The 11,542-nt window shown below is 40.9% G+C and overlaps 1 protein-coding gene across 2 annotated transcripts; it reads left to right on the top strand.

Annotated features, from left to right (window-relative positions):
* On the top strand, positions 1-11,537 carry LOC117962407 (cdc42 effector protein 4-like). Of its 2 annotated transcripts, none has more exons than XM_059018395.1 (3): positions 1-82; positions 7,543-8,351; positions 9,086-11,537. In XM_059018395.1, exon 3 carries the CDS (start codon positions 9,088-9,090, stop codon positions 10,042-10,044), a length of 957 nt encoding a protein of 318 aa, XP_058874378.1. In that variant the 5' UTR covers positions 1-82; positions 7,543-8,351; positions 9,086-9,087; the 3' UTR covers positions 10,045-11,537. The 2 variants fall into 2 exon arrangements, with proteins under 2 accessions (XP_058874378.1, XP_058874377.1); XM_059018394.1 differs by lacking the exon at positions 1-82 and adding an exon at positions 480-756.
* The last annotated feature ends 5 nt before the right edge of the window (positions 11,538-11,542 follow it).

Here is an 11,542-nt window from a genome sequence, read left to right on the forward strand (position 1 = left end):
GTATTTCCTGTCTCTCTCTCTCTCTCTCTCTGTTTATTTTCTTTGGCAACGTAAAGGATTGAGTTACAAACACAACTGAAAGGTATGTAAATTGAGTAAATACTTGTCTGAGTGCATGTCAGTGTGTGTGAAAATGTGTGTGTGTGTTTGTGTGTGTTTGTAAGTGTGTATTGTACACACAGAGAAGATAATGAACCAGCCCCCTTCTCAAAGTGTACTGCTTTGGTGTTCTGTGGTAAAAGCACAGTAAAGTGTAGTAAAGCACAGAGAAGATAATGAACCAGCCCCTTCTAAAAAGTGTAAACAGTGTTAGATTCAGTCACAAAAAATAACTAATTTGATCAGGTTTCTTATATAACTGATTAAATATTTCACGTCGGTATCACGGTAATAATAACTGTGTTTAAAATACAAACGTGGTTTACGTGTGTCCGCCTCGTTTCTCGCCTCTCCTCTCCTACGCTTCAAAAGTTGTAAATTACGTCATTTCCCAGCCCAACCCAACCCCAAAAAAAACTTACAGGGAAAAAACGTTGGATTGTCATTCGGGAGGTGAACGAACTCCTTTTAATTTTTAGACTGCAACATTACTAAACGAAGATTGCAAATTAATTATTTTTTCGGATACCACGCGAACTCCTGAGTTCGGAAACAGTAAAATAAAATAATTTTAAAAAGTTTTTTTGGGTGTTCGCCGAGTTCTATAGTTTTTGGGACTATTTTTTGTCTCCTGGAGGAAACCGGATCTCCGCTCAGGTTAGTGTTGAATTGTTTTCGAGTTTCGCCCGAATCTTTGTAAAACTTTTCTTAAAGAAAACGCGAATACATTGGAGCTACTGTTTTAGGACGAATTATATTTTAACGCAACTCAAAATAAAACATCTTAAAAACTTGAACTGATGTTCGCTAACATGCTTGTTCTGTTGGGTCGAGCTCCACGCACATAAGAAACATAGAGTCCAGCGAGAGAGCTCAACTCTCTTGAGAATTGTGTTATTCACTTTCTACGTTACACACGTTTTTAATACACAGATGGTTCTGCAGATTTGGACCGTCATTTTCCAGAACCGTGGCCCTTTTTTTATTTAATAGACTTTATTTTGAGTCTCATTGAAGACGGAATCCACATTTCAGAGGCACGTTTTATCGACTAAGCCTGTTAAACGTTTTAAACCCCTAAAAGTAAATACAATATCATCTTCTCTCTTCAGTACCGATGTTAAAAAGTAAATAAAACCAGCGAAACGTCTTAATTCATCAACTTATTGACTCAAATGTTTGTAATTATCTCCGTCCCCTTTCTCTTAAAGCTATAGGCCAGTAAAATAGTTGATAGGTATAGGTTTAATATGCAATGTATTCAAATGATATAAACACACGAATTCTATATAGTTTGTTTCTTAATCCTAGCGATCCAAATGAATTTTCTTTTTACACCAATTTTCTACAGAACGATCTAATATTCTGTGTATAAGAATGGCGATTTATGTTATCGAACAAAAAATATTTTAGGATGAAAACATATGATGATGATGATGATGATGGTCGGTGTCATCATCAGTATCTCGTCTCCCTTGTGATATTCGGGACATGTCAATGTCCTGATGATGGGCGCCCTGAACACGAGCGATATTAAGCGGTGTTGATTGTTCGTGGTTGTTGATGAAGAGGCGATATTAATAGTGCTCTGTTTACGTGTTCCTCTCTCTATCATATTACTATTTGCTGTCAATCCGATGTTCCGCCCCGTGTTATGCCAAATAGTGTCACCTGGCAGTGTTTGCCACTATTGGTGCAAATACGGTGCATTGAAGATTACAGTGTGCAACAGATTGTACAACCATCATGTTGATTTGATATTTCAATCGTGTTGCGTTCTCGAAGAACATTGTATTATTATTATTATTTATTTCTTAGCAGACGCCCTTATCCAGGGCGACTTACAATTGTTACAAGATATCACATTATTTTTACATACAATTACCCATTTATACAGTTGGGTTTTTACTGGAGCAATCTAGGTAAAGTACCTTGCTCAAGGATACAGCAGCAGCGTCCCCCCACCTGGGATTGAACCCACGACCCTTCGGTCAAGGGTCCAGAGCCCTAACCACTACTCCACAAGGCTGTACTACTAATCAGTGTGTTTACTTCTCTAGCTTGGCAGAATACTGACACATTGACCTTTCAGTGTGTGTGTGTGTAATCATGTGCTGAGGATGCACACATCGTTCTCACAGACACTTTCAAAATATAGTTTTTATTTATTTTTTTAATTGTACAATAGACCTAAAGTAAAGATGTATTAATGTTGAGATACCCAGCAACAGGTTCTTATAAGAGTTACAGATGTAGACGCTGGGAGCAGAGATTTCATTTTATGAAAGAGCAGTGTCCCTCAACTAATTTCAGTGTTCTTGTAAAATTAATTTGTCTCTGTTTTTACATTCTTCAAATGTTTAGTCTTCAGTGCACACTACTGTATCAAAGAAAGACAGCAGGCCTTTTTGACAGTCCACTTTCTTCATGCGTCCACGAAAATCTATTTCCCAGGTGTGTCTCCATACATCCTTCCATTGCCTTTCTTTATCAGAACCTACCGTTTTGTTGGTGTTACCAATTCTCTATTTATCAAACATGATAAGCATAAATTTTAGGTGTCAAACTGTTAAGAAAAACAGCCGAGTAATCTGTAGACTAATCTGGTGGGTTCTGTAAGAAAGTTTTCAATACTGTACGTTTCCTTCCAAAGAGAACTTGTCGGCATGTCTTACTAAACTTCTTCGTTAATTTTTGAAACAATTAGGGTATTTACACTCGGTCAAAAAAAAATGTAAATGTTTTCTAAAACCAGTTCTTTCATTTTCACGTACTGATTCAAAATGAAATGTGTTTTTGTCAACGATGGAGGAAAAATATTCTAAGCATGCGCAGATGAATTCGCATGACTGCGTGTGTGTGCTGACTACAAATGAGACGCTATTCATCCGATGAAGGCAGTTGAATCGGCTGCTGTCAGTAACTGCACAGAAAAAATAACCTAACTCCACGTTTCCCTTTCTCTAAACTCACAGGGAAATAGAAACCTTTCTCTTTCTTTAGCCCTCATGGTGTTAAACCGACGGTATTCTAATGAAGTATTGCACACAAGCAAACTAACTGAAAGCGCACTGATTCAACGGTTGGCTAAGACGTTTCATCTTCCTAACTGAAGAAGGCGAGGCCAGAAAAGCTGTAGATAATTATTAAAATAGTGGGTTTTCAGTTTATCAATTATATTCTTCTTCATGAATTATTTCTAGTGATTGATGCGTATCATGTTGAATCCGGAGTCCTGCTTCTCCTGTTAATGAATGATCTGGTGTCCTAGTATAGATGGAGAGATAGACTTAGACGAAACACAGTTTTTCAGTGATCATTGTTGACGTTAACAGAAGGAACTTTAAACCCATATTAAAAATGAATGCAAAATGTCATTGTTTGAATTGAATGAATTTGTGGGCCTGTTTCGATAGTGAGATTGAAACGTAGTTTTATTTGTGAGAGAGTTGTCCCACTTCATTTTGAATTAATGAGGGTTGCTGCTTAAAAACAGAGTAAAGCATGTTTGAACTTCCAGAATGGGATATTTATTTTTTATCATGTGTGGGGCGAGAGAGACAGACTATCCAATTTTAAGTGAAACGGTGACGCTGATGGCTGGTGGAATGCCGGATGTGTCGTTTGTTTGATGATGTCATTCTGCTGACATCTCTGGAATTCTGCATCAGACGCATCGCTGGGAGTTCATGACCCTGTGACCTCGTGGGTGGGGCACTTTCTATGCGTGTCTGTCAGTCTTTTAAAATTGGGGGGGGGGGGGGGGGTAGTAGAGTCTGTCTGTCTGCCTGTCACACAACATTTGTACAAGTGCTTACAGATGTCTTTCCTTTCTATGGTTCTTTGCTTGTAATTCAGGGAATGAAAAAGACTCCAGCTGCATAGCAGTTTGATCCATTCCTGGTTTTGCTACGAGTTTAAAAAGACACACCCAAGCTTGTTACCTGTACACACACTGGCGAATCAAGCTCCTAATAAAACCAGCGTGATACTGCTGTTCATTACCATCCCTGTATTTCGTACTTCAGGTTGGAATATGTGTAATGGGCAGTGTGCTGCACTGCTGGTACGGATTCTGTCCCCTGTAGGTGAGACGATGTTAAACTCGCCACGAATGCCGACGAGCCCGGCTCTGGGCACGGTGGTTAAGACGCTTCGTGCAGTGTGGGGGTCGCCAGGTCACCGGGTCACACCCAGCCTCCTCCCTGATACACACAGGAGGCTGTGTGGTCCAGTGGTTAAAGAAAAGGGCTTGTAACCAGGAGGTCCCCGGTTCAAATCCCACCTCAGCCACTGACCCATTGTGTGACCCTGAGCAAGTCACTTAACCTCCTTGTGCTCCGTCTTTCGGGTGAGACGTAGTTGTAAGTGACTCTGCAGCAGATGCATAGTTCACACACCCTAGTCTCTGTAAGTCGCCTTGGATAAAGGCGTCTGCTAAATAAACAAATAATAATAATAATAACATGCAGAAATCTCAGACTATAAATAAGAGAATGGGTTTGAAAGATGGTCAGCACTCATTTAAAGTACGACCAGGATCATGTTAATGCAGCCAATAAGAGGCTAGAGAATGGGTTTGAAAGATGGCTAGCACTCCTTTTAAAGTCAAGTGATAATGTTAGTAAAGCTAATAAGGGGTAAAATAATGGATTTTAAAGATAGTTAGTGCTCCTTTGAAGCACATTTCTTAATTAGTTTTAACATCTTGGTGCTAGACAGCAGTTATCTAATCAGCCTTTCTTAAAACTAATCTTGTATCTCCTGCAACGCCTTTAGGCAAGTCTGCAAGGAGGTGGCAAACAAATGGTTAATAAGAGTTCACAGAAAGACAGCGCTCTTTAGAAGGTGTGTTAACACATCCTATCAGCCAGACTCCTGCACTGTACGTTCAAAAGCATTCCTCTTCCAGTTCATATGCATATAAACTCGGCATTAAGATTATTTAGCAGAAGTTATTGAGTATCAGATTCTGGCGATACAGGGGGTGTCTGTACATCCGTCCGTCTGTCACACTTCACACATTCTCCATGTATCTGGAGAACCGCTTATCTGATTGTCATGAAACTTGACATTGACTTTATTTAGCAGAAATGCAACCACAAAACACTGATCTTATCTAATGCATTCTACTTCTAGTTCAGATTCAGTCTGTATCATTTCCTGTTTCACTCGTCACATCCTGGGGACTTTTAAAACGTTTAAAGCAAACCCTGTGGCCTCAATAGAGCTCTCAGAATCATGTCTGAACTCAAGGCTCTCGGGGGACAGGTACCCGCGTCCTTTACACACTAATGGTCTGTCGGGACTCTCAGGTTTGGCGTTGTCTGCGTCCCTGGGACGCACGTCTGTCCATCTGACACAGACCGCCCCTTTTAAATCATGCAGGTAATTTATTATTATTATTATTATTATTATTATTATTATTATTATTATTAGTTTATTTAGCAAACGCCTTTATCCAAGGCGACTTACAGAGACTAGGGTGTGTGAACTATGCATCAGCTGCAGAGTCACTTACAACTATGTCTCACCCGAAAGACGGAGCACAAGGAGGTTAAGTGACTTGCTCAGGGTCACACAATGAGTCAGTGGCTGAGGTGGGATTTGAACCGGGGACCTCCTGGTTACAAGCCCTTTTCTTTAACCACTGGACCACACAGCCTCCTCTTAAATTGCGGTAATGCATCTATGTTGTGTGAAGCGCAAGCTTCAGAATGTTGCCAGGCTTTTTCCTTTGTGTTCTACAGTAGTTTCCGCTGTGGAGAACTGGAAAACATGGACACAGGTACGTTTTGGATCGGAGAGGACTGAAGGGCTGATCACTGTACTGAGTTGAGCCTCTTTCTCATGCCCTCCTGTGCACGGTTGCATGTTTTACTGAAATTCATTCCAGGCTTTCCTGCTGACTGCTTCACAAGCAGCTGGGTTTGAAAGATGTTCGCTGCCCCCTAAAGAACTGAACCAGCACAAGACCAGAGAGGACCGGATAACTTATTTTTTCTGGCGATTTGTTGCATCTTTTAAAGTACGGTGTTCGAAAGACATAAAGTCCAGCCGTGTAATAATCAAGGTTCAATATCCACTTTCTGTTGGGCTGTACTGTAGTAATACTGCTAGGGGTCTATTGGTTGCTTGCTAATTCTTGGCAGAATTAATGGTAGTTACGATGTTGGGTACTGGTAGTTCTTTTTTTCCATATTACTGTAGCATATACAGAGAGAGAAAGAAATGCAGTCATTTTAAATCTCCCTACTACTAACCGATCGTATTAAATATGTTTAAAAACAGCTCCCCTCGATTTTAAATTTGACGTTAATTATGTTGATGCAGTTTTAAGAAATATAGAAAGCAGGATTTCACTTTCCGCTTTCCTAGAGCTCAGTGTCTTCTGTAACAGAGCACACATAGTTTGCAATGTTGAATAACAGGTTGGAATTTTGAATGGCTGGATTCTATTTCTCTGCTGTTTTGTTCATCGTTCTTTTAGACTGAAAAAAATTCTGTTTGTGGCTTTGTGTGTTTCTCTTGTTGTGAATAAATTGTCAAAACTTTAATGAATTAAGTTTAAGAAAAATAAAAAAATAAAGATTTGTGCACCATAACACTAAGACTTTGTACTTTATTGGGATCCCCAAATTTTCCTCTGGGACCTTGAGTTTTTTTTTAGTGAGTCCTGGAGCCTCAATGGGGGGGGGGGGGGGGGGTTGGGAGTAAAAACTACTCTCAGGTACCATTATTACGCTGCTCGCTGCAACAATATTGTACCTAGAATATTGTGTTCAGTTCTGGTCACCTCGTTACAAAAAGGATATTGCTGCTCTAGAAAGAGTGCAAAGAAGAGTGACCAGAATTATCCCGGGTTTAAAAGGCATGTCGTATGCAGACAGGATAAAAGAATTGAATCTATTCAGTCTTGAACAAAGAAGACTATGCAGTGATCTGATTCAAGCATTCAAAATCCTAAAAGGTATAGACAATGTCGACCCAGGGGACTTTTTTGACCTGAAAAAAGAAACAAAGACCAGGAGTCACAAATGGAGATTAGATAAAGGGGCATTCAGAACAGAAAATAGGAGGCACTTTTTTACACAGAGAATTGTGAGGGTCTGGAACCAACTCCCCAGTAATGTTGTTGAAGCTGACACCCTGGGATCCTTCAGGAAGCTGCTTGATGAGATTCTGGGATCAATAAGCTACTAACAACCAAACGAGCAAGATGAGCTGAATGGCCTCCTCTCGTTTGTAAACTTTCTTATGTTCTTATGTTCTTATGTTCTTAACACTGTGCCTCAATAACTTGTGCTAAAAAAAGGCCCTTAGCAAGTTTTAACACAATTTTCTCTCTCTCTCTCTCTCTCTCTCTCTCTCTCTCTCTCTCTCTCTCTCTCTCTCTCTCTCTCTCTCTCTCTCTCTCTCTCTCTCTCTCTCTCCCCCCCTCAGGCGACTCAAAGCAGAACCTCAAGCCCCTGAACGACTGAGAAAGGGGAGAGAGAAAAGAGAAAAGGAGGAAGAACGAAAACAGAACAGACTGGGAAATAAGTGGAACTAACAACTTAAAACAAAACAAAACCGGCAGACCAGATTTAATATCAAACCGAAAGAAAACACAACAGCTGATTACTCAGACAAGCACACAGATACAAAGAGACGTCGATCAACACGTAACTGCATTTAGACAAATAGAGACATTCTCAATATCAACACAAAGAACCTGTACCGTGACTGACTCACAAACTGATACTGACGTGTATAAAGTAATTCGAATTGTAATACTGTAGATGCAGACTAGACTGGGGAATATATTGTATACATTTGCTCTTCCGAGATCGATGTGTGTAGCTGGCAGTCTCAAACTGACAGGCGATAGGTTTTAGCTGTAGAGACAGAAACACTGTTAATTTATAACTGAATATCAGAACAGTTATGAATAGGATTGGTTAAAAGAAGGAAAGAAAGACTCCACTGAAAGGCGATTTTCCTTTGATCCAGTGACACACACAGGCACGCTCCTCAGTTTGAAGAGCTCTGCTGGTCTCTGAGGTGAGCTCTGCCCGGTGCAGCTTCCCCCTCAAGGCGACACACAGATGCTCCGCGTGGACAGATTGTGAGTCCGTGCAGCCTGGTACAAGTCCAGACGGGTTCATTGGCTCCCGGCACGCTTGTGGTCTGAAATACCGACACGAACTGAGACCGAAGAAGCGAGAGGCAGAGAGACGCGGACGCGACCAGACGAGACACAGAAAGAGCAGGTGAGACTTTTATTAGCATTTTGTTTAACTTATTTTAATAGCCGTGTATTTATACATTGCCGTAGACATGCTTCATGTAGGGTTAGTCTTTATATTAGTGAGCACCACCACCATCTAGTGCACAGCTAACGTATTGCTGGCAAAACAAAAGAAATACATTGAAACTTCCAGTTGCAACGTGTCTGTCGTTGAATTCTCAAAGTTTCTTTTAGTAATTCTATTAGATTGTCGTTGAATTCTCAGTTTCTTTTTGTAATTCTATTAGAATGTCGTTGAATTCTCAGTTTCTTTTTGTAATTCTATTAGAATGTCGTTGAATTCTCAGTTTCTTTTTGTAATTCTATTAGAATGTCGTTGAATTCTCAGTTTCTTGTAGTAATTCTATTAGATTGTCGTTGAATTCTCAGTTTCTTGTAGTAATTCTATTAGATTGTCGTTGAATTCTCAGTTTCTTTTAGTAATTCTATTAGAATGTTGTTGAATTCTCAGTTTCTTTTAGTAATTCTATTAGAATGTCGTTGAATTCTCGGTTTCTTTTAGTAATTCTATTAGAATGTCGTTGAAGTCTCAGTTTCTTTTAGTAATTCTATTAGAATGTCGTTGAAGTCTCGGTTTCTTTTAGTAATTCTATTAGAATGTCGTTGAAGTCTCAGTTTCTTTTAGTAATTCTATTAGAATGTCGTTGAAGTCTCGGTTTCTTTTAGTAATTCTATTAGTTTGTTCTTCCCCTGCAGAGATGCCGATTCTCAAGCCTTCCCGTAGCCATAGCGACGGCGTGGGCGGGGCTAACTCCTTCCGCCGCCCCCGATTGGACCCCACCATGATCTCTGCCCCCTTGGGAGACTTCAGACACACCATGCATGTGGGGAGGGGCGGAGACGCCTTCGGGGACACCTCCTTCCTGTCCAATCACGGGCCGGCACCCAAGTCCACACCCCCTGTGCCGGACCCCGTTCACCAGCCAGGCAAAGCTGCCATGACAACAACGACCAACAACAACAACAATGACAGAGGTAACAATGGAAACAGCTACGATTCCACCACACCAAGCGTGGCTGCTGGAAGCTACGCAGCCTCTATGGAAGCTGGGAGGGCTGTTGACTCACCCAATATGGCTGCCAGTGGATACAGCAATGGCCCCTCCCACCCTCCTCTCAAACACTCTGAGTCCATCTCCTCCTTCAGCCTCGACTTGGATCTGGGGCCCTCCATGTTAGGGGAAGTTTTAGGGGTGATGGAAAGAGATGACCAGGTCGACACATGGGCGGGGCTTATCGGCAAAGAGGCGGGGCTAGAACCGGGCAGTAAAACTAAGTGGGAGGGAACTGGGGGAGAGGGAGTTCAAGGAAATGGGGAAGGGGGAGGGGGAGGGGAGAGGTCTAGAGCAGAGATAGGGTCAGTCCGAGAAACTGATTCGACAAACGGAATTCCCAGCTCCCAAGATGACACCCCTTGTGAAAGCCAAGACCACACCCCCAGGAACGGAAGCCACGCCTCTTCGGTGAGCTCAGAGTATGAAGGGGTGAGTGAGGGAGAGAGGGAGAGAGAGAGGCAGCCCAAGCTTGGAGGGGGTGAAATGCTGAGGGCTAGTTTGCATAAGAAGCCCCCTCTGGATCTATCAGATTCGGAGGAGGAAGAGGATGGGCAGGGCTACGTGTTCGAAGATGATTTTGACGATGAGATCGGCCTATAGGAGACCTGCTTTGTTTTTTTTTGTTTTTTTTAGTGGGCGGGTTAAAAAAAAAATACAAAATATGAAACTGTGGACTTTCAAAGTTGTCAATCCTTTATTTTTTTTGGTGCCATTTCTCAACGGCATTTCTGGACTAATAGTTAAGGATGTATGGTGGGGGGTGTGGTTACTTTTTTACAAAATTTCTGGGGGAAACCTCTGTAACCATCATCTTCCCATGTATGACCACTTTATTGGAAACTAGGTTGACTTTTTTAAAGTCCTCTGCAGCCATCATCTTCCCACAGTGGTCACAAGTTGCTTCATTCCAACCAAACCTATCGACTTACAGTAGACAGAGCAGTAGTTCTACAATCCTTTCCACTCCACTTTAACTCGCACCTTTTTCACTGCCTCCCTCATCACTGGATACAGTTGAAGTAGCAGTCGTTACGATTTAACAAAAAATAATACGGGTGTAAGACTACCATGGGACTGATTCACCTGCCATAGCACTGTCAATAGCACACCATGGGGCTGATTAACCTGCCATAGCACTGTCACTAGCACACCATGGGACTGATTCACCTGCCATAGCACTGTCACTAGCACACCATGGGGCTGATTCACCTGCCATAACACTGTCAATATGGTGTAGGGCTGCCATTTTTATATACCATAAAGCAGAATACATATCAGGGATGTATACAAAACCTAATCCATCACAGGACAGTATGTGCTACATAATGCCGGTATTCCCAAATTATTTGACCACAATTGTATCCGAAATTGTTAATACCACACCCCCCCCCCCCCATTAATAAAAACCTCCAATGTAATACTTTTCTGAAGTATATGTTATATATATATATGTTATTTGTTTGTGTGTATGTCTGTATAAGTTTATATAAAAACACTAATCGCATGAACAAATGTATATAGTTGGTAAGAAATGTTTCTTTCGTTTTCTTCTCTTCAATTGTTATTATCCTCTTGTCATCTTAAAACACAGAAGTCAAGTAAAACTTTATATAAAGACCACCTCAGTCTGAAGGCCACTTTCTGTTCCTATTGACAACAATGCAAAGCCAGCTTCAATAGTAACACTATCCCCTCTATTCAGTAATAAGACCACCCCCTCTATTCATTAAGACAACCCCCCATATTCAATATTAAGATATGAGGAAGGCTGTTTTCCCCCCTCCCCTTCATCTCCCCTGTCTTTCTCTGCCTTCTCCTCCTCCTCCCCTCTCTCTCCTCTTGTTAGGAATATAAGAAACCACATTTGTTTCTAATGAAATCCTTTATATATATATATATAAAAAATATATTTTTCTAAAACAAAAACGTTCCAAAAAAATTGTAAAAAAACATTGGAGTGTTTTTCTCCGTTTTTTTTAACCAATATACTTTTGTTCTGCATATCTTTAAAAAGTTTATTTTTAAAGTTATTCTCTGACATTCCTCTGAGTTTTGCTGTATCTCAATTAAAAATGTTTATCTGTTCAGTGCAATCTTT

This window comes from Acipenser ruthenus, chromosome 59 (assembly GCF_902713425.1).
Source record: "Acipenser ruthenus chromosome 59, fAciRut3.2 maternal haplotype, whole genome shotgun sequence".
Lineage (NCBI taxonomy): Eukaryota > Metazoa > Chordata > Actinopteri > Acipenseriformes > Acipenseridae > Acipenser > Acipenser ruthenus.

What these genes read in the sequence shown, in the direction of transcription:
- LOC117962407 (XM_059018395.1), top strand. Translation starts at nt 9,088, where the DNA reads ATGCCGATTCTCAAGCCTTCCCGTAGCCATAGCGACGGCGTGGGCGGG.